This window comes from Pezoporus occidentalis, unplaced genomic scaffold (assembly GCF_034315485.1).
Source record: "Pezoporus occidentalis ecotype Australia unplaced genomic scaffold, CSIRO_AGI_Poc_V1 ctg15, whole genome shotgun sequence".
Lineage (NCBI taxonomy): Eukaryota > Metazoa > Chordata > Aves > Psittaciformes > Psittacidae > Pezoporus > Pezoporus occidentalis.
The window spans coordinates 1,928,796-1,953,297 of NW_026913316.1; the positions used below are offsets into that span (position 1 = coordinate 1,928,796).

Below are 24,502 nucleotides of genomic sequence, written 5' to 3' on the forward strand. Positions count from 1 at the left end.
AAGTGTCCTCAATAAGTAACAGCAGAATATGGTGGAGGGGCTGAGTGTGTAGATGAGGTAGGATGCAGTTGTCTGAAATCAATCACAGCCCCTTTTTTTTTTTTTTAATGCTATAAAATCTGTAAGTCTTTTTTGTTGACTTCAGCTCTAATTGTGCTTTAGTTTTTCTGAAATTTGAGCTTTACTGGATATGATACAGCACTGGCAACAAAGATAACTTGCTATGATAGCTATTGGTTAGTTGATACTAACATTTAGGAAAACATGCCATAAAAAGCTGTTGCTCCTAGCTTGAGACTTGAATAAATTAATACATGCAAGAATTTTAAGAACAGTGGAAAAGAGATTTTAATAGGTAACAGAATTTGCTATTCCAGTTTTTTAGATATCAACATAATAGAAACATGAAGAATTACGGCGGTGTTCCATCTTATTTATAAATTTTCTGGATTGTTTTTTGGGGGTTGGTTTGTTAGTTTGTTTTTTAACTAGATTTAAGAACGATAAAGGCTGCTAGTGTTTTGTGTTTAAATACTGATATCTGATGATTTTGGAAATACTGTAGTAAAATTGCATATTTAGGCCTGTAGAAAAGTATCAGTTTTGTTTGAAACTGATACTAAAACTAAACTAAAAGGTTTTTGAGACATAAAGTATATAAAGGTATATAAAGTGTGTTCATCTTCTGTTGTATTTAATTTCTGAGATTTGAGTGTTCATGTTTTTAAAATTAAAAATATTTTAATTACCTGTTGAAATCCTTGTTTTCTTGAAATATGAAAGGAATAGTGCAGTTACTCTCTGATAGAGTTTTAAATCCCGAGCCTCTTTTTTGGGTGTTAACCCATAATCGTGTTATTCAGGTGCTTCAAGTTATTTCTGGAGTGCCATTTAGCTGTTTTCAGACAAGTTACATTGGTTTTCTTTTGTCATGTGTCACGTCTTCCTTGTCTTGGTTGTTTGAGATGTAATGTGTTTTGGTCAAGAAGTTTCTCTGGTTATTCGTATGTTTACTGTTTAGTACAGTAGTGTAACGTGCAGTATGCAAATAAACCTTAATGTTGGTGTAATAAACTACTACTAACCTTCTGTTTAGTATTAGACTAGTATTAACACTTGGCAAGTCAGAACTAATGGCAGAGTATGAAGGATGTTAAAGTAAGCCCACCTCACCAGAAGGCTAGCGTGACTGAGAACATTTTAATATTTGGGTTATACTGCCACTAAATGCAGTGGGAAAAGTCTTTCAGTTCACTGGAAACAGGATTAGGAATCAAATCTGTTGTTCCAAAGAGCAAAGTGAATTTGTAAATGGACAAAAGAATTACAGTGCTTGTAGAAGGGGTGTAAGTCTTTATTCTGTAGCAAGTCCGGTTTGTTGATGCTCTGTTGAACCTTTGAAATACTGCTCTCCATTTCTTTATATCTTTTCTCTGAATACAGTTTGAACCAAGTACATAGTGAAACTCGTATGTAATTGTAACAGTCTGTATTTTAGGGCACTTTTGAGGATACCAGACTTTGGTGGAGCCATTGAGCTGCTTTGAGAATCAGTCTCAAAGAGGCAGGGTTAAAGAGCATTTTGAAAATGCAGACCATGAAGAAATTAATTCTGTAATAAAAATACCAACTTCCTGGATAATTGCAGTAGTTAGAGGTAAAATACATCTTTGGGATTCTTGGCAGACTTTCTAGTACTGAGAACAACAGAATTACTTTCAGTGTTGTGCTAATGGCAGGTCAATCTGAAAAATGTTTGAAGGGAAAAATATGCAAATAAGGTGTTCCACTCAAAGCATGCGTGCTGAAAAATTCGGAAGAAAACACATGTATGACATAAGCTGATTAGAAAGAAGGAAATGGAATAAATTATTTTTTCCTCCAGACAATTTGTACTAAAGCTCAGTAACATTGTGCTCGTGTATCTGTCTCATTTCTCTCATGTTGCCATCACACATTACTTTATATGTGTGGTTTGCATTTTAAAAATAACTAGTGTTTTGTGTAACAGAGCCACTCCTGACACAATGAATGTGGTAGGGATTTTTAGCAGGAATGGCTGCACTGATGGTCTGAGCAGTACAAGTGAAGTTAGTAGAACACTGCCCACATCCAGGATTTTAACCTCACAAACGTATTAGCACTTCTGTGTTTGGTTGCTTTCTTTTCTAAACGGATAAATAGCATGTGATCACTTTGTTGTATAGACCTAACCTTTGCCAAGTGTTGCTTGCATACTGGCTTGATTCTGCCCTCATAATGTGTGATGTTTGTATGCCTTCCCTGTGATTCTCCTTAGGGATCTTGCTAATGGAGCACAGATCTGAAGTACCTAAGTGACAGAGAGATTCAAGTGGTGAAAGTAAACCCAGCTGGAAATATACAAGTCTCTTTTTTTAAATAACATGATAGAAAATAGTATTTTTATTAGTAGAATAAGATTTTTTAATACAGTCCCAGTTGTTCTTCTTATTTATATTAATAAAAAGCTGTATCCTTAAAACAGATTTTCATTCTCAGTAGAAAGTCTTAGCAATATGATTTATTCTTTTCTTTTTTTTTTAACTGTTGAGGGCAAAATGCTGATAAAGCACATCCATCTTGTCATATTTTAGTGAGACAGCAAAAAGATCAGCCTTCTTAAAACTACATCTGTTCATTGCCTTTACGTTACTTCATTTATAGATCTAAAGATAGGGTGTGACGTGAAACTAGTTCTGACTGCTGCTTCTTACTTGTCCCCCATTCCTGGTTCTTCTGTGGACCCCTTTGGTCTAGGGCATTCCTGCACTTGCACAGCTTTCGAGAAGGTTGGCAGATTTTGTTCTCTGATTAAGAGATGATATAATGATATCTATCTCACCAAAATACATAGTTTTCCTTGGAAGAAGTGAGGGTTTGAAGTAAATGCAGACAACTGGATGATGTAACTAAAGTGATTAACTGGAGCTGTTGCTGCTCTTGCGTGCTGTTCCTCTTTTTATGTTGAAAACGTTTATTTCTGTGTTTTGATTGTTTTGGTTTTTTTTTTATATACTACTTTGAAGTAAACTTTCAGTAAAGTCACATCCTGTATTTGTCAGTTTATTTTTCTCTCTCTTAATTGTCTCTTATAAATCTATTTGCAGCTGGGTCTCGGGCATCTTACAGCAGCCAGCACAGCCACCTTGGCTCCGAGTTAAGGGCACTGCAGTCTCCAGAACACCATATAGATCCTATTTACGAAGACAGAGTTTATCAGAAGCCCCCTATGAGGAGTCTCAGCCAGAGTCAGGGGGATCCTCTGCAACCAGCACACACAGGCACATACCGCACTAGTACAGGTAGGTGGATGTAACTTGCATGATTGGAGATGTACCTTATTCTTCAGTACTAACTCTTCTTTTCTTTCTGATGTGCTAAACAGAATGTATTTTTTGTGCATGCAAGCCAAACAAAATACCTTGTGCAGATGGCAACTCTCAATAGAACCTTAAAGGCATGTGCAAATGGAGAAATACTTAATGTTGTTCTGTATGTACAGAAGGTTAAGCTAATTTGGGGAGGGGGCTTACTGATGAGGAGAGAAAATATTTTTACTAATTTTTGTATTGTCTTTTAGAAAAGTCTGTTGTCTCTGAAGAAATGGCTGGTTTTTTGCCTGCAAAGGTATTTTGTGTGTTGCAAAGGGAGTGCAAAATTCCTTCCACATGAATCTAAAGGATTGTTGACCTGTTTTCAAAGTGAATCGTACATAAATGTTCTTCCTCTCTCCTGTAGTGGTAGGCTTAGGTATAGGTACACAAACATAAAATTGAACTATGGCATAGAGGAAAGCTGTTAGCATCACTGGTTTATCCATAAATAATAATGATTATCCATGAAATGTATTGGTGTACAAGTCCTACTTGCAGAATGTTCTCTCAACCAAATGAAATACAGCTGTATGTTGAAACCTACAAATAGATCACAAATCAACAGGGATATTTATGGTATTTAATGCACAAAATAAGTAGAGTACATAAATGCTACAGCCAAAATAGCCTAAAGCAGATGCAGAAAGAACTTGCCTTAGGAATTGTAAGTATTTCTGGTGTTTTATTTCTCTGTGTTGATGAGAGGGAAGATTATGTCCATTCTCGGATGACTCCCATTTTCATCAAGAAAAAGTTAAGTGTACTTCTTGGAGTAAGATACTTTGCTTTTTTCTAAAACTTTTTAATTTTTAAAATCTTTTCTCTAAGGGCAAAGCTGTCAGGTTTTGCATGTCCAAAATTTTCTATTGCTTTATGCAAGTTTTGGATGTTCAGAGTACAGAAGAAAATCCTTAAAAAGAACTTTTCCCACAGAATTCTCTAGTTAAATACCTGTAACAGCTCTATACACCATTATGCCATTTCATTCCTGTTAAAGACACTACCATAGTGTATGTGTAGTGCCATACATGTATATGAGAAAAGATTACTATTCTTTGCATGAAGGGGACAAGACTTCTGCCTAAATCATTCAGCAGCAGAGGCAGTGATAATAATTGAAGCAACTTTAAGCCTCATTTTCCACCTGGCCGCCTCATATTTCCTAAAGAATGCTCTCTTTCCCAGTTTTGCCCTGAAGAGGTTTTCTTGTTTTGCTTGCAAAATATCCATGGGTTCTCTGTGCTGAAGTAGCAGGCTGTCTTGTGACTGTAATCTTCAAAACACCTCCGCAAGGAAAGAAACCCTGTCAATATAGATCACAATTATAGTGAATGAAACTGGGATGCACAGTGTTTGTGGTAATACCTGAGTATGGGTTTTCAGAAAGAGAGAGAAAAAGCTAAAAGAATTCTGCTGATTTGGGTAGCAGAGATGGACCTTGTGAAGGTCAGTTTTGTTTTACTGTTTGAGATGTGGATTTGAATGTTGCTCCAGGCTCATTCTGAAGAACAACCCTATTAGTCCAGCTTTGTGTTGTGTTGATCCTCCCTTACTTTCCCTCTCATCATCTGGGGACCCCTATCATCAGGGTCAGGGGAAATAACAGCAGGTGGTTGTGTCCCAGACCAATTATTCTGTTGCTCTGTTGACAGCTGTTAGCTGCGGATCCTGCCAGCCTTTTGCACAACCAGGCTGAAGAGCTGTCAGCGCTCAGAGGGAATTTTGGGCTGGATCAGATCAGCTCTCAGACTTTTCCTGCCTCTACTGCAAATGTCTGTGGGAACGTATTGCTTCTAATGGAGACCATACAGTTATTCTTAAATTGGCAAGGAAGGAGTTTAACTGAAGTTTGGCACACATAAGTTTTTATTTCTTCATGCAGTTGTTTTTTTTATTGTAGGCCAGAATAGCTCTTCATTGTGACTATTTGGTATTAAATATGAGGGATGTAGGTTGCTGTGTACTTCCTGAAGATACATGCCAAGGGTTCATGCCCTGTATCTTCTGTGTGTATGAACCGCACTGAGTGGGGTGTGATGGGGAGCTTTAAGACTTCAGTGTGGTCCTTCAGAGACCAATGTTCACATTCTTGTGTCTATTACATCAGTACCTTTAACCATGAAGGTAGTGCACAGTTTTCCAGATCTGATAGGGAAAGGCAAATTTAGTCTAAGTCTTTGTCCAAAGCCTGGATTTTTTTTATTCTCTGCAGTTCACGTTGCCCATTCAAAACAAAACTTATGCTAGTTGTACTTGCAGACCATTTACTTTTCTGGTTTGGTTTGGTTTTGTTTTTAAGAGAACATTCTTCTTGAAGTTGAAAATTTCACTTAATTTTGAAGATCAAGTGACTCAGAATGAAAACTGTTTTGTTTTTTTTTTTGGGGCAGTGTATACATTACCTCTTTTATCTTTTGTGAGCTCTTAAACACTTAGTACATTTAGGAATGTAGTTTACACAACTAAGGATAAAGCCCACTCAGAGTTTTTCATTCTCTAGGTGAATCATCATTTAGTGAGCAGAATTCAATAAGCTAAAATTCCTCTACAGGGTAAACTAAATTAAGTTTCTTCTGTTAACTTGGGTTTGGCATTTGAAGTTTTTTTGTGGGGTTATTTTTTTCCCCTTTTATTCCACTTGAGTGAAATGTATGATGATAGCTCTGCACTAAAGGCTACATATTGCAGAAGGTACAAAATAGCAGGAGCTTACTGAATATCTCCCTTACTAGCACAACTTTAGATAGGGGCAGGGTGAATTTTTCATCACTTTGTGGTTTAAATTATGACTGGGTGTGTTACTGTCATGCTGCCTTAAGATAAAAATAATCTTTCAAAGTTGACAGCAGTAGCTGTATAGGCTTTTTTTGGTTGGTAGCTTTTACTTAACAATCCCTTTTGGTCTTCAAAGGGTAATGCTTTCTGTCATATATAAAGTACCATCCCAAACTTGTGATAAAAGTAGCAATAAACATGAAATTCTGCTTTTGAAATGATCCACAAAAGATGTGGTTAAAGGAAGTACTCAGACACAATATAAATAACAAATTAATTTAGTTACCGAATAACAACTTACATTTGTAACCCAGCTAAATAACAGTATTAGTTTTGTCCAGGCAGGCACATTATTTATTTTCCTTTATACATATAGAGGCTTTGCATTACTAATTTAAACTCCAGTTAATAATATTTGCAAGTCAGTAATTTGCTTCTTTGATGGGGTGTTTACATGACCACCGCTGGAATTTCAAGAAAACTGTTACTTAAGAGGGGCGAAGGATTGCCTTTCAGCCAGAGTGGGACAGAGAATCAGTGATCATTTGCTTATTTGCAGAATTAGAAGTTTGGATTAAGGATTTAGTCGTTAGTTATTGGCATTTAATTCATGTTAAACATGAAACAAATCAAAGCAGGCAGCATAGCTATCTTGCAAGCCTGGGATTTCCATAGCTTCCTTGAGGAAAAAGCAGCTTTGCTGCTCACATTCTGGGCTGTCAGTGCCACCCTGCAGCAGAGGAACACAGCTTTGGTAATGGTGAGGTCTGTGGGACTTTCAGAGGGACATCACCCTCTGAAAGCTGACAGCATCCTGAAAGCTCTTAACACTTGCTTTCATCCTGGTGCCTCAGTGAAAGAAGTGAGCTCTCTTCTGTGAAAAGGATGTGATTTGCAAATAAAGTTATTAAAAGCCTTCAAAGAGTGCTGTCCTCAGCAGCCTGGGAGGGAGGGGTGGTAAATGTGAGGTCTGTGTGTACTCTGAACTCTCTACAAACTGGAACTCTATCAGATAAAATAAGTGCTGCTGCTTAAAAATACTTGTGAACTGTGGACATTAGACCTGAAGACCTACCTGCTCATGCTTTAAGACCCACTGGTTTCAGGGTCTGAGGGAGACTACCTTTGTCCCCACCTTCACACAAGTGGCAAGGATGAACCACTGGAGAAGTGAACCTGTCCTCAGCTCTGTGAAGGATGTACGCATCTCACCAGACAAGAGAATCTTGTCTGCCTTGAAGAAAGCTTAAGGATTTCCTTGGGATGCACGGCCTGAGGATTGCCTCTGGTTCTGGGCCCTGAAGGTCACCATGGCAAGGCCTTGCAGTGCAGCTCAATGGTGACAAGTCCAGCAGCTTTATGTGGTTACACAACCAGTTGGCATTAGTTCTGAGTGTTGGGTGCCTGGAGCTGAAGTTTGTCCTTCATGAAGACAGGGCATGGAAGGCACTGTGAGGACTCTTCTGAGCTTCCCAGAGAGAGCAGGAAAGAGTTAGGAAAAGGAAGACTAGGGTTTCTTGTTAATATTGCTGAAATTAGAAAGAGGACCCTGAGGTAAAAGATTTGAAAGGAGATAGAGTGGTGAAAGGATAAGCAGTCAAAGTTTGCATCACTTCTGAAGAGTGGCTTAATGCAGGACTCGAAGGGTTTAACAAGCATGCTGTTGCAATGGGTTATGCATTGGGGAGCATGTGTGGGGTAGGGGCACTCCTTCAGCACTTCTTATGCTAAGTCCAAAGCTGCCCGATGTCCCTCCAGCATGTGCAGGTGGTTATCAATCTGCCCTCCAGCTTCCCTGATGGCCTTCTCTTCTTCAGGCCAGGTCTCCCTGAGATTCTTCCTGCCAATGCTTGGGTGGTTCGACCAGTGCAGCACCACCAATGAAGCTGTCTGTTACCAAAAGCTGTACTGCCACAGGCTGCACCACCTCCTGGGTGCCAGGGTGGGGGTGCTGACCAAAGAGAAGAGTCTGTGAAATTCATGATGACGGGTGTAAATAAGAAACGTGGTTATTTGCGAGCTGGGTTTCTGTGCGGAGGGAGAGTGCCGTCAGGAGAGTCAAGGCAACTCCTTTTCAGAGGGAAGAGTTACCTCGTGTTCCCAGTCATGGCTTCTGTCCAAGTGCTTGCTAGCAGCAGGGAAAAACTGTATTTCGTTGACCTGTGATGTGGCTCAGGAAAAATGCTGAAGGTGAGAATTAATGTGTTTCTGGACAGATGTGAGACTCTTCCACTTTCCTTCCTGCTCCCACCTGGTCCTTAATTTGCTGAAGGAGAGGAGGTATGTCTGATGTCAAGCACTGCTGCTAGTTATTTGTAATGCTGTCTTTTCTCCATTTCAAGTGTACCTGGCTTTAGTGGGGTTAAGGCAGCGTTTGCTCCCAGAGTACAGTCTTTCTTTGCAGAGTAGGCATGCTGGAGGAATGAGAGGAGTACCCAGGTGGACTTACCAGTGTTTGCTACTTCACCCCTGCTGCACTTGGCCTGAGCTTTTGCTGTCCTGGAGGTTAAACAGTGTCTGAAAGGAAGATATGCAAGGAAAATTGGTATTCATTCTCTTGTCACTGGGCTGGTGGCTTTCTTACAACTTGGCTGGGCTGTTTCTCTCTCTCCTTGCTCTATCTTATGAGGTGCCTGTGGTGAGGAGATCAGATCAGGACCTAAAGGGGAGGGAGAAGCAAAACCACCTTTTTCTGCCACCCCAGACCAAAATAGCCCATACTAAATTGATTGCACTGTTGTTTTTTTTTGGGGTTGTCTTTTGTGCAGGGAGGGGGGAGGTAGCTAGATTTGTTGCTTGTGGTGCTCAAATGGCGCTGGTCTCCTCTTCTCCTTGTTTGCATTGCACAAGGGAAGCAGGTTAGTCCCAGCACTTCAGTTTCTCACTGCTTCCTGTTCTTAGTGCCAGGTGTGTGAGTCTTGCCTACAGTTTGGAGAATCCTTCTCAGTAGGAAAGTCAGCTGCACGCCCAACCCGTTTGAACTTCCATCTCGTTTATGTGGTAGGCAGCAGTCTGGTGTGGGGATGCTGCTGGAAAACTGCATCAGCCACCAGCTCTTTGCCTTTGCCCTGCCCTCCCTCTGCTGCCTCCACTGTGGGGCAGAGATGTCACTTTGCTCCAGGAGAGTGTGCTACTCTGCTGCCAGATGTCTCTGCCTTGCCAGCAAGGGAGCCAGTGGTCTGTGGGAACAGTAACTGCTCAGTAGGTTCAAGTTATTCCTTTTTTATTTTATGTTGAGATTTTTACATCAAGGATGGAGAAAGTTGTTGCATGGGCTGCTTAGTACTGCTTCCAAATACCCACATACTTGATTTGGTGCATGTTTTTTTTATGCTGGTACAGCTTAGGCTTTCTTTTATTCTCATTACTTAACTGTTTTGTTGTTCCTTGCAAAAGGATCACAAAGCTACAAAGGATACATGAATTGAGCCAAAATACATCCTCTTCCCAAGACTGTAAATATTTGTCTTCATATATAAAGAAGTACTGGATATGATTGGTATTTTTAGAAGTCATTATTTCAAGGTAAATATATTTTCATAGTGAGCCAATTTTCCAGTGTTTGGAAAATTGGCCGTGTGAGAAGAGGTAGACATCAGTTTTCTCTAGAGTGATTTTCTTCTTTTGAGAATAATTAAGCCTACTTTATTGCAGCCATGTGGCATCACAAGCTGACAGTGGTTTTCTGTGTCTGCTTTTACAGATAAACTGTTCTTCAACCATTTTTAAGCTTTTACGGATTTTCTTTCTTAGTGGTTATGAAGTAATTTATAACAGAATTATAGAATGGTTAGGATCGGAAGGAATCTCCAAAGATCACCTAATCCAATCCCCCTGCCATGGGCAGGGACATCTTCCACTAGATCAGGTTGCTCAGAGGCCTATCCAACCTGACCTTGAATGTTGCCAGGGATGGGGTATCTTCTAACTCTCTGGGTGGCCTGTGCCAGTGTCTTACGGCCCTCACAGTAAGGTATTTCTTCCTTATATCTAGTCTGAATCTACTCTCAGTTTAAAACCATTTCCTCTTGTCCTGTCACTACAGGCCCTACTAAAAACTTTGTCCCCATCTTTCTTATGCGTTAAGTGTTGAAAACCTTCTGTAAGGTTGTCCTAGAGCCTTCTCTTCTCCAGTCTGAACAAGCCCAACTCTTGCAGCCTGTCTTCACAGGAGAGGTCATCAAGCCCTTGGAGCATCTTTGTGGCCCACCTCTGGACTTGCTGAAGCAGGTCCACATCTTTTTTATGTTGGAGGCCCCAGAGCTGGACGCAATACTCCAGGTGGGTCTCACGAGAGCAGAGTAGAGGGGCAGGATCACCTCCTTCGACCTGCTGGTCACGCTCCTTTTGATGCAGCCCAGGATACGGTTGGCTTTCTGGGTTGCGAGCACACACTGAAGCTGGCTCATGTTCAGTTTCTCATCAGCCAACACCCCCAAGTCCTTCTCTGCAGGGCTGCTCTCAGTGCAGTTTCCACCCAGCCTGTAGCTGGTGGTAGCCCTGACCCGGGTGCAGGACCTTGCACTTAGTATTCAGATGATACCTGAAAGAAATGCATTTTTTATTTATTTATTTTTTTTAATTTTATTTTTTATTAAACATTGAGAGGTATATTTTTAATAGTAAGTTGTTCTCTTCACCCATTTCAAAACACTGGAGTCTTCTATGACTTTAACATGCTAAAATAAAAATAATGTAGAAAATTAACTCAGCATCCTTAGGTTAGAATTAGACTACATAAAAATGACATTGTGGAACTCCAATTCTAATGTTGTGATGAGTCCTATATAGAGGGTTCACAGCTTTCTGCTGCAAGCTGTCCCAGCCACCTAACTTCAGCTCTGGAATCAGTCTGTGAGTTCAAGCCTTGCACATCACCAGTAGCAGCATCTACAGAGCAGTTTATATCCTAGTTGACCTACAGCTATCTCGTCCTTTCCCACATCGTGTTAGTATTTCTTCTCATCATGGAAATGTAATTTAGGTCATCAGATGTATCACTTGTCATTCCATAGACTTCAGATTAATGAAGAAAAGGAATTTCAAGGGGGTTAAAGGGGACAAAATATTTTCTGTGTACATGCAGTTAGGTGTTTTCAGATTCTTACACTGAGCATCATTGAGTAGTTTGGTACAGTTTTACCTTGGTTTCAGAGCAACTTCTAGCTAATAAGGAGGAATTACCTGTTTACATGCTAGTTCCTGTATTAAAATACTTCATTTGACAGTAAGAAGGGAATCTTGGTCTCAAATATATCTTTATTTATTTTTAAAGTTGTCAATTCAGCCAGACAGGAGGAGCAACAGAAGGAACAGCTTTGACTTGCCCCCCTTTGGATTAAACCCTTTGTCAGTTATAGTGCTTCTCAAATCTTTATTTAGTTGTTGTTTAGTCGTAAGGTGCAGTAGTCAGGTTATAAATACTAAACTGCTTCTTTCTGCTTAGGTTGTGGAGTTTTTCACGGGTTAGGGGACAGATTTGGGTTTTTCTGTTTTGTCACTGTGCTCTGATGCCACAGCTGCAGATTAATTGAAGATCATGCTGTTAAATCACACAGTATGGAGTTCTGGCTATAGGACATAATGTTTTCAAGGAAATTAGAAGGAAAAATTATTCCTACCATTGCTTATCAATTTGGTAAAGTTATGATAATAGACCTGCATTCCTAAGTGACATCCACTTGATAACACTGCTTTGGGAGAGAGAATTACAGGAAACAAGTACGGAACAAATCTTCAGTACAAAGTAAATTGAGCAGAAAATACCTTAGTGATCTACATAGTGAATAACAAATCACCTCAAAGCAATGCCAACTCATAATCCCATTTCATTCAACAGATCCAGGATGTCTGATACAGCCTTATCTGTGTTATATGATTGCATATATGTTTTTAGCTGATTCTTTTTGCAGGTACAGTGTCATCTTCTCTGAGAAGTATTTTTAATTTTACTTGCTATGAAAATTTTAGCAGGAGTATAATAGAAGACACTGTTTTCAACTTCACTGGTATCCAGTGGTTGTTGTAAAGCTGTGGACAAAGAGCAATGGGAGAGGAAGGGAAGTGGCAGGAGGTGAAAAACCTGCCGAGCCACATTTGTAATCTGTGAGCAATGTCCCATTTATAGTGGAGAAGCATTTCTCCAAATATATATTCATAGCTTCAAAGTATTAAGTCTATGGTTGAGTTACATCGAGGAACTGTACCTATTTGAAAGCACCTGAGATTTCACTATTGCTCAGAATAGAAACCTTTTAAAATGGCTGGTATCCACAACCTCCTTCCTGTGTGAGACAAGCAGGAGGATACCTCCAGAAGCTTGTGTTTTGTTCTCTACATTTTCCAATTCTTCCATTTTCCTTTTTCGATAGAAGATTGACTTGGAGCATGCCTGAATGCTCCTCAAATGTCCCTTGACACTTGCTACCTACTGAAAAAGAAGTGTGATTATAAAATCTTGGTCAGGGAAGTACATACCCTGTAAATCTCATCTGCCACTATGGAGAAAATGCAGTGTCTGCTGTGTGCCAGAAACTGTGTATTTATGATCTATTTACCGTACAGGTGTAGTCTCAGGTTAAAGCCTCATCACATCAGGCTTTAGTGATGCAGGACTGTGTTCATTTTATTTACTTCAGTGTTGTGTCAAAATACAGGTTGTCATTCATGAAATCAAAAGGAATTCAAACACCTTTTGTAAATCTTTTGATAAATCTTTGCTGAATAAAACCATAATGCTGTGCCAGGGGTAACTAGCCAGTAATGTCTTCAAGATGAATAATGCTTTTGTGTTAAAGGATCATTTTTTCTGCAGCATTATATTTAAAGGCACTTTTTAAAAACTCACCAGCCCATTATTTTTTGGTCGGTTGGTTGGTTGGTTTCTCAAACAGTAATTTTTATTATTTTTTTTTTAATATAAAACTGTCTCCTTTTAGAGGTAGTCTCTTCTATAATTTCAGCAGTTGGTGTTTAAGGTTGGAGTTTTTAAAAGTACAGCAAGTGTTCAATAAAGTTTGGGTTTACTCTAATGGGTCCTGCAACTTTCAAACTATCATTTGCAGAAGTTAGGTTAATGTTTAAGGTGCATGTATCACATGGCCTGGCAATGCAGTGCGAAAGTGTTTAACTTAATAGTAAAGTAACTCTCTACTCCAGAGTGGAAACTGTTAATTAAAATAGCTGAAGCTTAGTAAGCTGTTCTAAAAAATACCAGTTATTATCCTTTCAGTTACTTAGGATTATAGTGTATTAAATAGGGAGAAGTCAAAATCTGAGTAAGACATCCATGTGCTTGATGGCTGTAGCATGAGCCAGTGCAGGCTGTTAATCTGTTACTGTCTCATAATATACATTCTTTTAATAATGATTGTGACTTTTGTCCATGTGTTCTGTGTTGGCCAGCTGGACAGGAAACTTTAAACAGAGGGGTTTCAAGAGAAGGTGAATTTGGAATGAAAACAGAAATTTAGTTGCAGTATGCTGGTCTGTGTGCAGTTGTATGGTCTGTGATCAGGTTTTATAATCATTATGGTCCTTATGTCCCACACGTACAATGTCAAGTCTACAAGGAGGAGGAAGGTGATGTGCATGTATTGTGTAGTGCCATTGCTCAGAGATTAATTTTATCTCTGAGGAAACTGCCGTAGTGAAATTCTGAGAGGGCAGTGGATTTTAAGGACCTTGACAGTTGTTACTTTCCCTGTTTAATGCTCATGTAACACGAGTCAACTGCATGTTCTCCCCAGATTGGGGGTTGCAACTGAAGAGATAGGAGACAATCTGAGAAAAGATCTTGGCATAACACCTTTAGCAACTGAAGTTGGCATCCAATTATCACATTATGTGGACGCACCTTTTTCTTTTGTGCAGAGCAGCATCACTGAAACATGCTACAAGCTGAGTCTGAGAATGGAAGTTGCATATATTAGTGGAGATTAGAATCTGGCAGACTTAAAATGCAGTCAGTTCCTGGAGGTGGAAAGAAGTATTATATTTTTTAACACTGAACACTTGAAAAACATGACTTCTGCCCTGTTCGGTTGTAAAGAAGAAAGGAAGTCGCTTTTGTCTTGAGTCAAGAGAGCTGGGAATCTGAAATAATTGCAAATATATAGTTGCTTGGGAAATCCTAATATCTACATAAAACCTTATGTTCCCTCAGACTACGTGTATTTCAAAACTATGATTTAGCTATATATGCTTTTGAGATAAAGGCTGTATTACCGGGATGGACACCCCATAACTTTGGCAACTGATGGTGAGGGGAAAGAAGAATGTAGAATTTAAGAAAGTTGTGGGTGCAGGGTTGTGAGGTTGGGCATAGCAGTGAAGCCTTGTAACAGACCTGGCTGTGGAAGAGACTGTGTTCAGATTTTGATTTCGGGTTTCACGGAAGTTTCATCAAGCAGAGCTGCAAATAAACCTTAATTGGAACTTGTTCATCTCAGTCATCTTTTGAACTGAAATACAAATTTCTAAAACACAAACTGTCACCATTGCTTCTCACTGAATCACTTGTCTACCTATTTCTTAATTAAAATTTACTTTAGAGGTACAAAAATCCTTATTGATTACTTTATTCATAACATATGTATTTGCTTCTGTTACTAACCCTAATGGAACTAGGTAATTTCAGATCGATTCCAGCTAATTGCATACTTAAACTCATAAGTAAAGTAATTACTAGCAAAGAAATGCCAAGTCTAAATTGGTGATTAAGAAAATTATTCCATATGCTGAGGGTTAGGCAGTGGCAGTTACATGTCTTCCCCCAATGGAACTGTTCAATAAAAGGAAAAAAAGGTATGTATTTTAAACAAGAAATACGCATAACAAGGAAACTTAGACACAGACAATGTGAGAATGCGCAAACTGAAGTAGAACAATATAGACACAAGGAGCCTTCAAAGTGACCAGATTGCTCTGTAGACAGAAGAATAGCTCAGAAACTGAGGAAGCAGCATTTTTTCTACTGATTCTTTCTGCATTATGAAAATGCATCATTTTCTAAGCAAAGGAACATTCAGCCTTATTGTAACAATTAGCATCAGATCTAATGAACGCTCTTAGAAAATCAGAATGAAAGCATACATCAGTGCAGTAGCATCTTTGAAGGCTGAAGAACCAAAGATTTTCAGGTTGTGCATTGGAAGAGGATTTATTGAACATAACAACATGCAGAGCACAAGTGATATTTTGATTTCTATGAAGCAACGAGCTGTTCTCCGCAGAACAGTGGCATGTAAATACATCAATGATCATGAGATGATTTTAAGATCTTTTTGAAAGAATCAAATAGCAAATGGGTAATGATTCGTTCCTGAGGCACACAAGTGCTTTCACTGTGTATATGGTCTTCATTAGGCTTAGTGTTCTGCAACTGCTGGAGGTGTGAATGAGCTTGTTAACTAATTGATTTGCCATACTGGGCTGTTGAAGGTACTGAGCTGAGCATGGTGGAGCTGACTTGAGGGAAGGAGGTTGTAGCTCCCTCAACATATGCAAAATATGAACCTTTGGAAGAAGCTGGAGCCAGCGGAAAGAATTAGGGGGAGCAAGAGTAGCTGAGTCTTTGAAGTGAGAGAGGGAGAGGACATAGAGATAACAGGGAAAGAGGCTTTTCCAAATAGCTGTGTGGAGTTTGGTGTGATCCTGGAAGCCCTAAAAGGCTGGCTGGACAGGGAAGAGCCCATCCTGTGAGGAGCAAAGGAAGATTTACTGACAGGTTCTTTTTATTTCCCTCTGGCTCAGAATCTGGACACTGGATTTTTGATTGCAACTATATAGGATAAAATAAAGAGTATGGAGAAGTGAGGAAGGAGGAAGTGGAAAATGAGGAAAAGGAAGTTGTAGTGCTTTTGACCGCATTTTTTCCTGTTTTGACAAGACCTTAGGTAGCAAAGTTGTCAAGCTACAGAGGACTTCTGTGGTGTTGATATTTGCATAATATCCTAGATTTTAAATCTAAATGACAGCCTAGTATCTTGAAATCATTCAGTGTTTGAGGTTTTTTGTTCTGCTCTCAATTTTCATGTTTAAAATATGAAATTCCTTGTGCATGTGTACTTTGAACAGGGGATATGATAGTGCCTTCCTAAAATCATGACATAGAGATAATTGTTAATATCAATTATGGTTTGGGCTTGGTCTTTTCCCCTTTTGGTAAACATTTTCACGTTTCCCCAGTCATATATTTCTCCAAAATATTACACTTCCAATGTGGGAAAGTGCTGCTAAAAGAAAGTGACTGTTAAGAAAACGTACTATGTATTATCATACATCTTGAACAGTGTTAAATTTGACTGCATGTGCTTGTTACTTTGGATTGCTGATTTACTCCTAGCTTGATTATACGCTATTTTGTTAAACTGCTGTTGCAAAAAAGCTGGTGCATGCTCTAAAACACTCACTTAAATTTAGAGATAAAAAGTGATTGTATCCCCAGACTTGATGAGTTCTGTTTCCTACTTGACAGAGAATGCATAGTGTTATTTTTGTGGTGTATTAGATGGGAAAGGTATTTGTTTTATAAATCTTCCTATATATTTGCTGCCAGCAGAAGCAAATCTGCATCATCTTATGATATTATAATCTGTGCACTCACAAAGGGATGGTGAACATACATTGCATTAAAAGAACAACTTAGTGGGATCCAATTTGCAACTTTCACCCCAGATTAAGAATCAACTGCAGATGCAAAATCAGTGAAGAAAAAAAAAACATAATAAAAAAAAGTAAGGAATTGTGAAATCTGTATGAAAGGCACAAGGAGAAAGTTAACACTGGAGCTGAATGTCTAATATAGAATCATAAGAGGAAAATTTTATAAGGTAATACCCACAAATGAAACAGCAGCACCAGCAAAGTAATTTTTGGCAAGAAAGTGTAGCAACATAAGTCTCATAAATGAGTTGATCTGTTCTGAAGGTCTTATCTTACGTATGTTAAAAGGGCAAAATGCCCCCTGACTTACACAAAGTCTGAACAACTTAGCAGTTCTTGTGTGAATCTGATCTCCCTAAAATACTGAGCTATGGTGCAGTAGTATTCCTGCCTAAATCAGCGTGTTCTTTCCTTTAGGGTTTTGTTGGTTGTTTCTAGAGATGTCACAGATTTGAAAAGAAGATACAAAATCTGAATTTCTGAGTATCTCATCATGAGTCTGTGAGCGTATTTAGTGATACACCTAAATTTTCAGCATTAATCTAAAAGTTGCTCTGTCTTCGTTAATACTATGCAAAAGCTGTAGGAAAGTATAAAGGCTGTTTTTTCCATATGCTATTTCTGCAATCAAGATAGCCATAATCAGGGCATATGTCAGGTCTTTGGACCTGGTGGTCCAGAAGAGTTTTCATTATAGTTAGCAGGGGCTTTTCTTTCTCTTTGATTTATAAGAACTCAAGAGACTTAACTGACATCAACCGCTGATTTCCATCTAAGTTTTTAAAAAGTGTGGCAGCAGTCACTGTTAAAAGCAACACTGTCATGGGTGGTCACTTTGATAAAGCAAGACACAGGATAAGTACAGTTTTGAGGCCTTTGTTTATTTGATTTTAATCTTGATCAGTTTGGGAGCTTTTGAAGACCAGAAGCAGGTCTAGACTTGTGGACACCTTTATCTCTAAGCTTGTTAAATCAGCAGTGAGTCAAGACATCCACAAAACTTGACCTGCTCCTTCAGAGTCTGGTTGACTTTTGGTTTTACCTTTATGCACAGGCAGAATAGAGTCTGTTGTAGACCCCGGGCAACAGGGAGTGGTGGCTGGTTCTGGGAGAGGTGAAAGCAGTCTATTTCTCCAGAAACAGCACTTCTGTTACAACTCCTTCCCACCCCTCTCTTCCTTTGCTGGGACAGAACCTTGATCCTTGTCAAAAGTAGTGTTGCGTCTTACCCACGCGGAGCTGACTCTAGGCAAGTTGTAGCTGCCTTGAACTTAAGAGGAGAGTCGAACATGGAAGTTAGAGAAAAGGATAAGTGTCTTCGAGATAAAAACGCATAGAAAGGTTGCATGGCCATCTACAAACTTTGCTGGTACATGAATACTTTCTGGTCCACTCCGGCTGTGTGCTTTCTGGATACCCCTGTGCTCACTAGAAGTTTTAATTTTGCTGGGTGAGGCAAATGGTCTTCTGAATGTATTTATTTTAATAGATGTCTAATAATCTCTATGGTTTGCTGTTCCAATAGCTAAATAGAAGGGAGATCTCAAGAGACAAAGTTTGGCATAGTGAGAAGAGTCACACTTCATTCAGTAAGTCTGGCTGCCAGAAGGACTCGTTTGAGCAAGTAGCGTATTGGCAGGAGATGGATTTGCTTCAGTTTTACATTAAAATTACTGTGTGCAAATGTCTGCTAAAGCTTGACCCTTTTACAGTTCATGAAGGTGACTGTTGTCAAGTTGGATGTAGAAGCTACTCTAAAGCTTTTTGTTTTGGTTTTAATTGATCTGGGTAACACTGGCCAAGCAAGCTTATTTGTGAATGTTTAAGTCGTAGATTTGTCTCATTCTCATATTCTGGCTATGGCACTTCTGTGCTCATTGTGATAAAATTAAAAAGGAAGTAACAGTCTGCTAGAAAGATAATTTGAGAAACGAATCAGAGTGACTCGAAAAAGCATGTAGGTGTTAGGGTGACAGCTAGTTTCAGTTCATATAAATACTTATTTTGATGAGAAGGCAAACGAGAGAATAAAAAAGTTTTCAAATCATTTTTAAACAAACACTGTTCCCATTGAACTGTCTTGAACAGGAGAGAAAGGGAAAAGATGGCAATCTACATTACAATAAAGTTTTTGTTTTCAGCAGTATTAGTGTTGTAGGGTCTTTTGCAGTCCCCCATATAATGTGTCAAAAGTTAGGAGCATACTCTGTGAAGTGACAGCACCTAAGAGTATGCTATATCAGTATGCAATTATATTTTTGCTTTTTTCATTTGAAAATATTTCCAGTATTTTCTCTAATTTGTTTTTTTACTCTTTTTCTCACAAGGCACCAAATTTGGGTTTGAACTGTGTGTATTCTCTGTTAAAATGTGATGTTTTCCTTGTGTCTTCCTAACACTGGATTTAGCATGATTTGTGCATGGGATGTTTCCGTATGCTAATGTTATTGTATTTTAGCTGATGTATTTTTATGTAAAGGCCTGTATGTGTCTTATTACTCATTTCTCAAGGAAATATACTAGCAATTAAACAAGAGCAATACTTGTAAAATGTTGCTATATATATAAAAGTTAATACAATCATAGACTGGATTGGGTTGGAAGGGACCTTAAAGATCATCTGGTTCAAACCTCCCTGCCATGGGCAGGGACACCTTCCACTAGACAAGTTTGCTCAAAGCCCCATCCAGCCTGTCCTTGAACACTTTCAGGGCAGTAGATAAGTGAGTGATCTTACTTATCTGTGTTTGTAAGACATCTGTAAGATGATACTTCTATTGTAAAATTACATACTTCAGAACCCTAATAAAAAAAAAATAAGCAAAGATTTGATACAAATTTAAGATTTCCAGGTGTTGAAACTTTGACAAGTACTAAATCGATCAAAACTGCTGTAATTACATTTAAAGCTCACTGTAATTCATTTGCTGACTTTGAGAGTAACTTTGAGATAAAATACTTAAAGTCACTATCATGGACCTTATAATATATTAAATATTTTCTTAAAATGTAAATGTGCATGTTAATGAGAAATGAGTGGGAAATCTATTTATGCAAACCTGTCTCTTGAATATGCGGTTTTGCCTACAGATTAGTATATGAATTTGACCAAGGTAAAAATAGTCACGGACCTGAGCCCACTTCTCATGGCAAAAGTACTCGTCTTGGGACAAGGGGAAGTGGGAGCCACCATCAGTTCATGTGCCACTTCAAACAGTCTGAATTTCCTTCTGAGCAGAACCAGTACTTAACTTGTATTTGTTTCCAGGATAAAGATCATGTGGCTATTGGTCCTGTGGCCTGTACAGTGATAATCCATTTTCTATTAACTGGACTTGGTTAAAAAATACTGCATGTTTAATAAGAATCATAAAGCAGACTGGATCTGCAGTACATGGTGCTGCAACAGAAAGATAATGGGCTACAAGAGAGATTAATAAGGTTTTTGAGTTGCAAAAGCGTTAAGTCAGTTTAAATCTATTGGTTTAGCCATTCAGAACTGCTAATGCATTAATCTTGAGCTGTGGTATGTGAGCACAGCCATTGCTGGCATGCATTAAGACATCTGCTTGTGCTTATCTCTTTTTCAAACTAAGTTAGCAGTAGCACTCCCCTAAGCCTTACTTAAGATGAAATATGCAGAAGATGGGTCAATGAGGCATACGCAGCCACTCTTAGTAGCAGCTGTCTGGTTTTACCTGCTTTATGCGTACCAGGACTACAAATCTGGGACGTCTATGGCAGCCTATTTCTTCTCCTATGGAGCCACTCATCTCAGTTTGGACTCTGTTGGGGCATCTGACTGACTTCCACCCCTGTAAGAACTGCAAAAGCCTCACTCAGTGGTGGTTTTGAGTCTTAGCTTGACTGTTCCTATGCTGCTTCTGCACTTCTTTCATTTCAGGTTAGTAGAGTTAAAACTCCTAGAGAAAAGCACTGCTACAGTCTGCTTAACTGGTGTAAAGGTCTTCTAGTCCAGAAGCAGCATGTCATTTAGAAATTCGTTTAACGATTATTTACTTCAGTGGTTTTGAAAATTACAATGTTGCTTGTTCTTTTTTTTCCTCATTTTCTTTTTTTTTGAACCCCTGTTTTATATGTGTGTGTTTTGGTTTTTTTCTCCTCTGCCTAGACCTGGTTAACCATTTCTGTGAACAGGTCCTCAATTTTTTACTTTGTCCCTACTTTCCTGTCGTAGCCCCATCTTCCCCTGGTGTCGACTCCGTACCCTTACAGCGCACAGGCAGTCAACACGGCACACAGAACGCAACAGCGACCTTCCAGAGGGCCAGCTATGCAGCCGGCCCAGCCTCCAATTACGCAGACCCCTACCGACAGCTGCAGTATTGTCCTTCTGTTGAATCACCATACAGCAAATCTGGGCCAGCCATCCCACCTGAAGGGACCTTGGCTAGGTCACCTTCCATTGATAGCATTCAGAAAGATCCCAGGTGGGTGAAACCTTCATTGTCTACTACTGTTTCTTGCTTGTGAAGAGGTTTTTAATTCTGATTTGCTTTGTGTATTTCTGCTGTTGAATATGAAAAAAAAAACAACCCTGTGACAGAATGTGGAAGATTTCATTTGCGTAACAGCTTTGTCCTAATGCTTTCCCTTGGAAGGCTCTCACGAGCTCTTCTGTGAAATGAAATGATAGGTATGCTCTAGAATGTGCGTGTTTAGCCTGCTTTCAGTAGCACCACCCTTCAAAAGCTTAAGAAAAGTAATTTTCTGTGAAAATGGGAGTGGTATGACTCTCGACTCTAACCATTGTGGATTGGATTTTCAAGTTGCTTCGTGGGCAGAAGTTGTAAGAGTTCTTGGTTTGTCTGCAGTTAATATTCATAAAAGCGGCAGAAAAGGATATTCTGGTATTGGGCAATGAGACTGAGCAAAGTGAAAGCCTGATCATGTAATCAGGCTTCTGCTTCACCCTGTGTGTTGTGCAGGCTTCCAATGCCAGTACATGGTAACAGAATGTGTATGTTACAGCTTTGCGGAAATGGTTGTTAATGTGCGTGCTTTTGAAATATATAGTGCAACTTTTAATGTTGCTGTGAGGCATGACCTTCCTCAAATACCATGGGAAGGTGCAAGGAAAAAACTCCTAGCAGGCAGATTAATTAGAGAGTTTTCTTCGACTTCTATGATAATGCATTTAGTGATTTTTGTTCTGTTTTCTAATGGAAAATAAAATAAGTCTCTTTGGTGACTTTTAATTAAACTTGTGGAAAGTGTTAATTTATACAAGGTTTTTCTGTGCTAGATAATGTGGTTTGGGTTTTTTTTTATTGTTACTTTTTACTTCTTTTTCTAAGCGTAATGTAGCAATAGGAGAGCCCAGAAATTTGCCACCAACAAAATTGCTGGAAATGTTCAAGCAATAGTTTGAAAAGACTTCTTTGCCTGCATTGAAGAAAACCCAAACATTCACAACCTGATCTCTCTGCTTGTTTAACATTGTAGAGGTCCTCTCTGTCTGTCCACCTGGGAACACAACAGCTAAATTTTATGGTGCATCTGAAACACGCTGCATGCAGCTGCTTATGGCATTACAGAGTTTTACTTGTTGAGAAAACTTGTCTTCAACTTTCCCCCTCCCTTAGGTTTTTCTCCAGAAATTTGAAAAAATATAAATTAAATTCCTACCCTTCTTGCCCCTGCCCCAGAGCAAATGTTGGTAACCTGAGGGAAACAAGTCTTTGTATGAAACCTTGGTATTTTGATAATATTGTATTCCAGAATATAAAAGCTCATATAGAAGGAGCTTTGCTCTGTCATTGTCTTGTGGTCAGATACAAAGAAAACTACATTAGGAGTGCAGTAAACCAGAGGAGAAAATGACTGTAATCTACATGAGATGTTTTTAGGAGAAGCATGATGATGTTGAAGGCACTATTCCCCTGAGACAGGGAAGACATATTTACAGTATCTCTACAGGTCCTAGACGCAATATCTTTTTAGGGAGAGCTATCTCTGTTCAGTTGCAATCTATCACTTCAAAAGTGTTAGTTAATAGTACAGGATATGTAAAAGAAGGCTTCCTTTTTGCAAATTTTTCATTTGCTTGCTTTTTGCTTCTTTTTCAACCTGTGATATCATTTTTGCATTCATGAGTATTGATTTATGTAAGTAAAATAACTATAGCCCACCTAGGTAGTCTGGTTTGTGAATATCTGTGGCCTACAGCAGTTGTTGACCATTCAGCTGTTGGAAAGACATTGAAAAACTGGAAGGAGTTTGATGAAAAGCAGCAAAAGCAATCAGAAGACTTCTAACATCTTGATTTCTATGGAAAGGTTACAAAAACATAGATAAAGGACAAGTGTGGAAAGGAGGTGACAGAAGATTTTCCAGATGTTTGGAAAAATATTATGGAAAGACAGGAATTATTTAGGGTAGCACATGAGAGGTATAATTAGGAAAAGGAAAACATGGCCCAAATACAAGAGACTTTCAATGGCTGTATTAACTTGCACTGATTCCTCAAAGGGTTACAATTTATACCTTCCACAACAAGAAAAAAATGAACACGTTGGTCAGCAGATGGACTTTGTCAACTGATAAGGTTTGAGTTTCCTTACAGACCTACTGCTGCTTTGTTTGGCTGGTTGGTTGGGGTGTTTTGTGACTGACATGAATCATGGAGTGGAATGGCAGGCATCATTTTCAGACACTGAGCCTACCTGTTCAACCAGAGGTCCAAACAAAGGCTCACGGGAAGAGGAAAATCTGCAGGACAAAAGCATCCTAATTACAGGGGTTTGATTAGCATTTGCGATGTCCATCAGCTCAAGATGAGAAAGAGACATCCAGAAGAGAACATAGGCTTCCCAGTAAGTAATTAGCATGCCTAAAACCAAACATTATTTTCTGGACTCTTCATTTCAGGCGGAATTTCCATCTAAAGTCCCAGAAAATGGTTGGCAGGCACTGATGTAGTTGACAAATCTTTTCCATTGTTTTCACTATGTAGTTTGAGCTGCTAGTACTCCAGTCTCACATACATGTTCTGAACTGATATTTGGCAAATTAAATCTTAGCTCAACATCTGTTCTGCATCACTTAGCTGTCCTAAAATGCAGTTTCATGTTCATTAATTTAAAGCTTAGGACAAAAATTATTTTCATGAAGTTTCAAGCCATGTTTTATCAAGTTTGTCATAGGGGATAAATTTTAATTCACGCAAGTAGGCTGTTAGCTGATAGGAGTTCAGGTAACAGTAGTAAAAACTGTGTGCATCTTGTGGAGAGTCTCAGGCTTTCTTACTTAAAAAAGAAGTAAGCCTCTTATCACCTGTCACAAATTAAACTTAAGAAGTTCTTCAGATAGAAAACAGAAGAATTCAGTATCAAAGATAATTTACAGAATGATTCTTCAGAGCATTCTTTTATGTTTAGTTCACGTCAAAAAAGGAAGAGGAATACACAGTGGGGCTGCAGTATATACTGGTCCATGCCATAATCTCTTATAAGAAAAAGTGGTGTAGTGAGAGGGGGAAAGACTGCAGTATTGGTTTTCTAGTTTTTGTCTTGCTTTTGGTTCCTGCTGAGCTGTGATTGAGAGACCTCATGAGTATTTTAAAGTATCTTAAAGGATCAGAAATACATGTTTATGTCATATTTTCCAGCCTTCTTTCATATAGGAAAGGTTAATCTGGCCCTTGG

At 39.0% G+C, this 24,502-nt stretch overlaps 1 protein-coding gene and 1 long non-coding RNA gene across 7 annotated transcripts in view; one reads left to right on the forward strand and one right to left on the reverse strand.

The window, feature by feature from the left end:
* Window positions 1-24,502, forward strand: part of CTNND2 (catenin delta 2) — a 655,439-nt gene that overhangs the window by 401,197 nt on the left and 229,740 nt on the right. For all 6 annotated transcript variants that reach the window (XM_062610812.1, XM_062610810.1, XM_062610813.1 and 3 more), the window contains 2 exons: window positions 3,129-3,323; window positions 21,034-21,286. In XM_062610812.1, coding sequence (XP_062466796.1) covers window positions 3,129-3,323; window positions 21,034-21,286 — 448 coding nt within the window. The remainder of the gene's footprint in view (window positions 1-3,128; window positions 3,324-21,033; window positions 21,287-24,502) is intronic.
* LOC134159670 (uncharacterized) lies at window positions 5,239-7,483 on the reverse strand. The gene is made up of 2 exons (XR_009963243.1): window positions 7,383-7,483; window positions 5,239-5,540 (listed from the first exon to the last, which is right to left on the reverse strand). It is a non-coding gene; the product is annotated as an uncharacterized LOC134159670 (long non-coding RNA).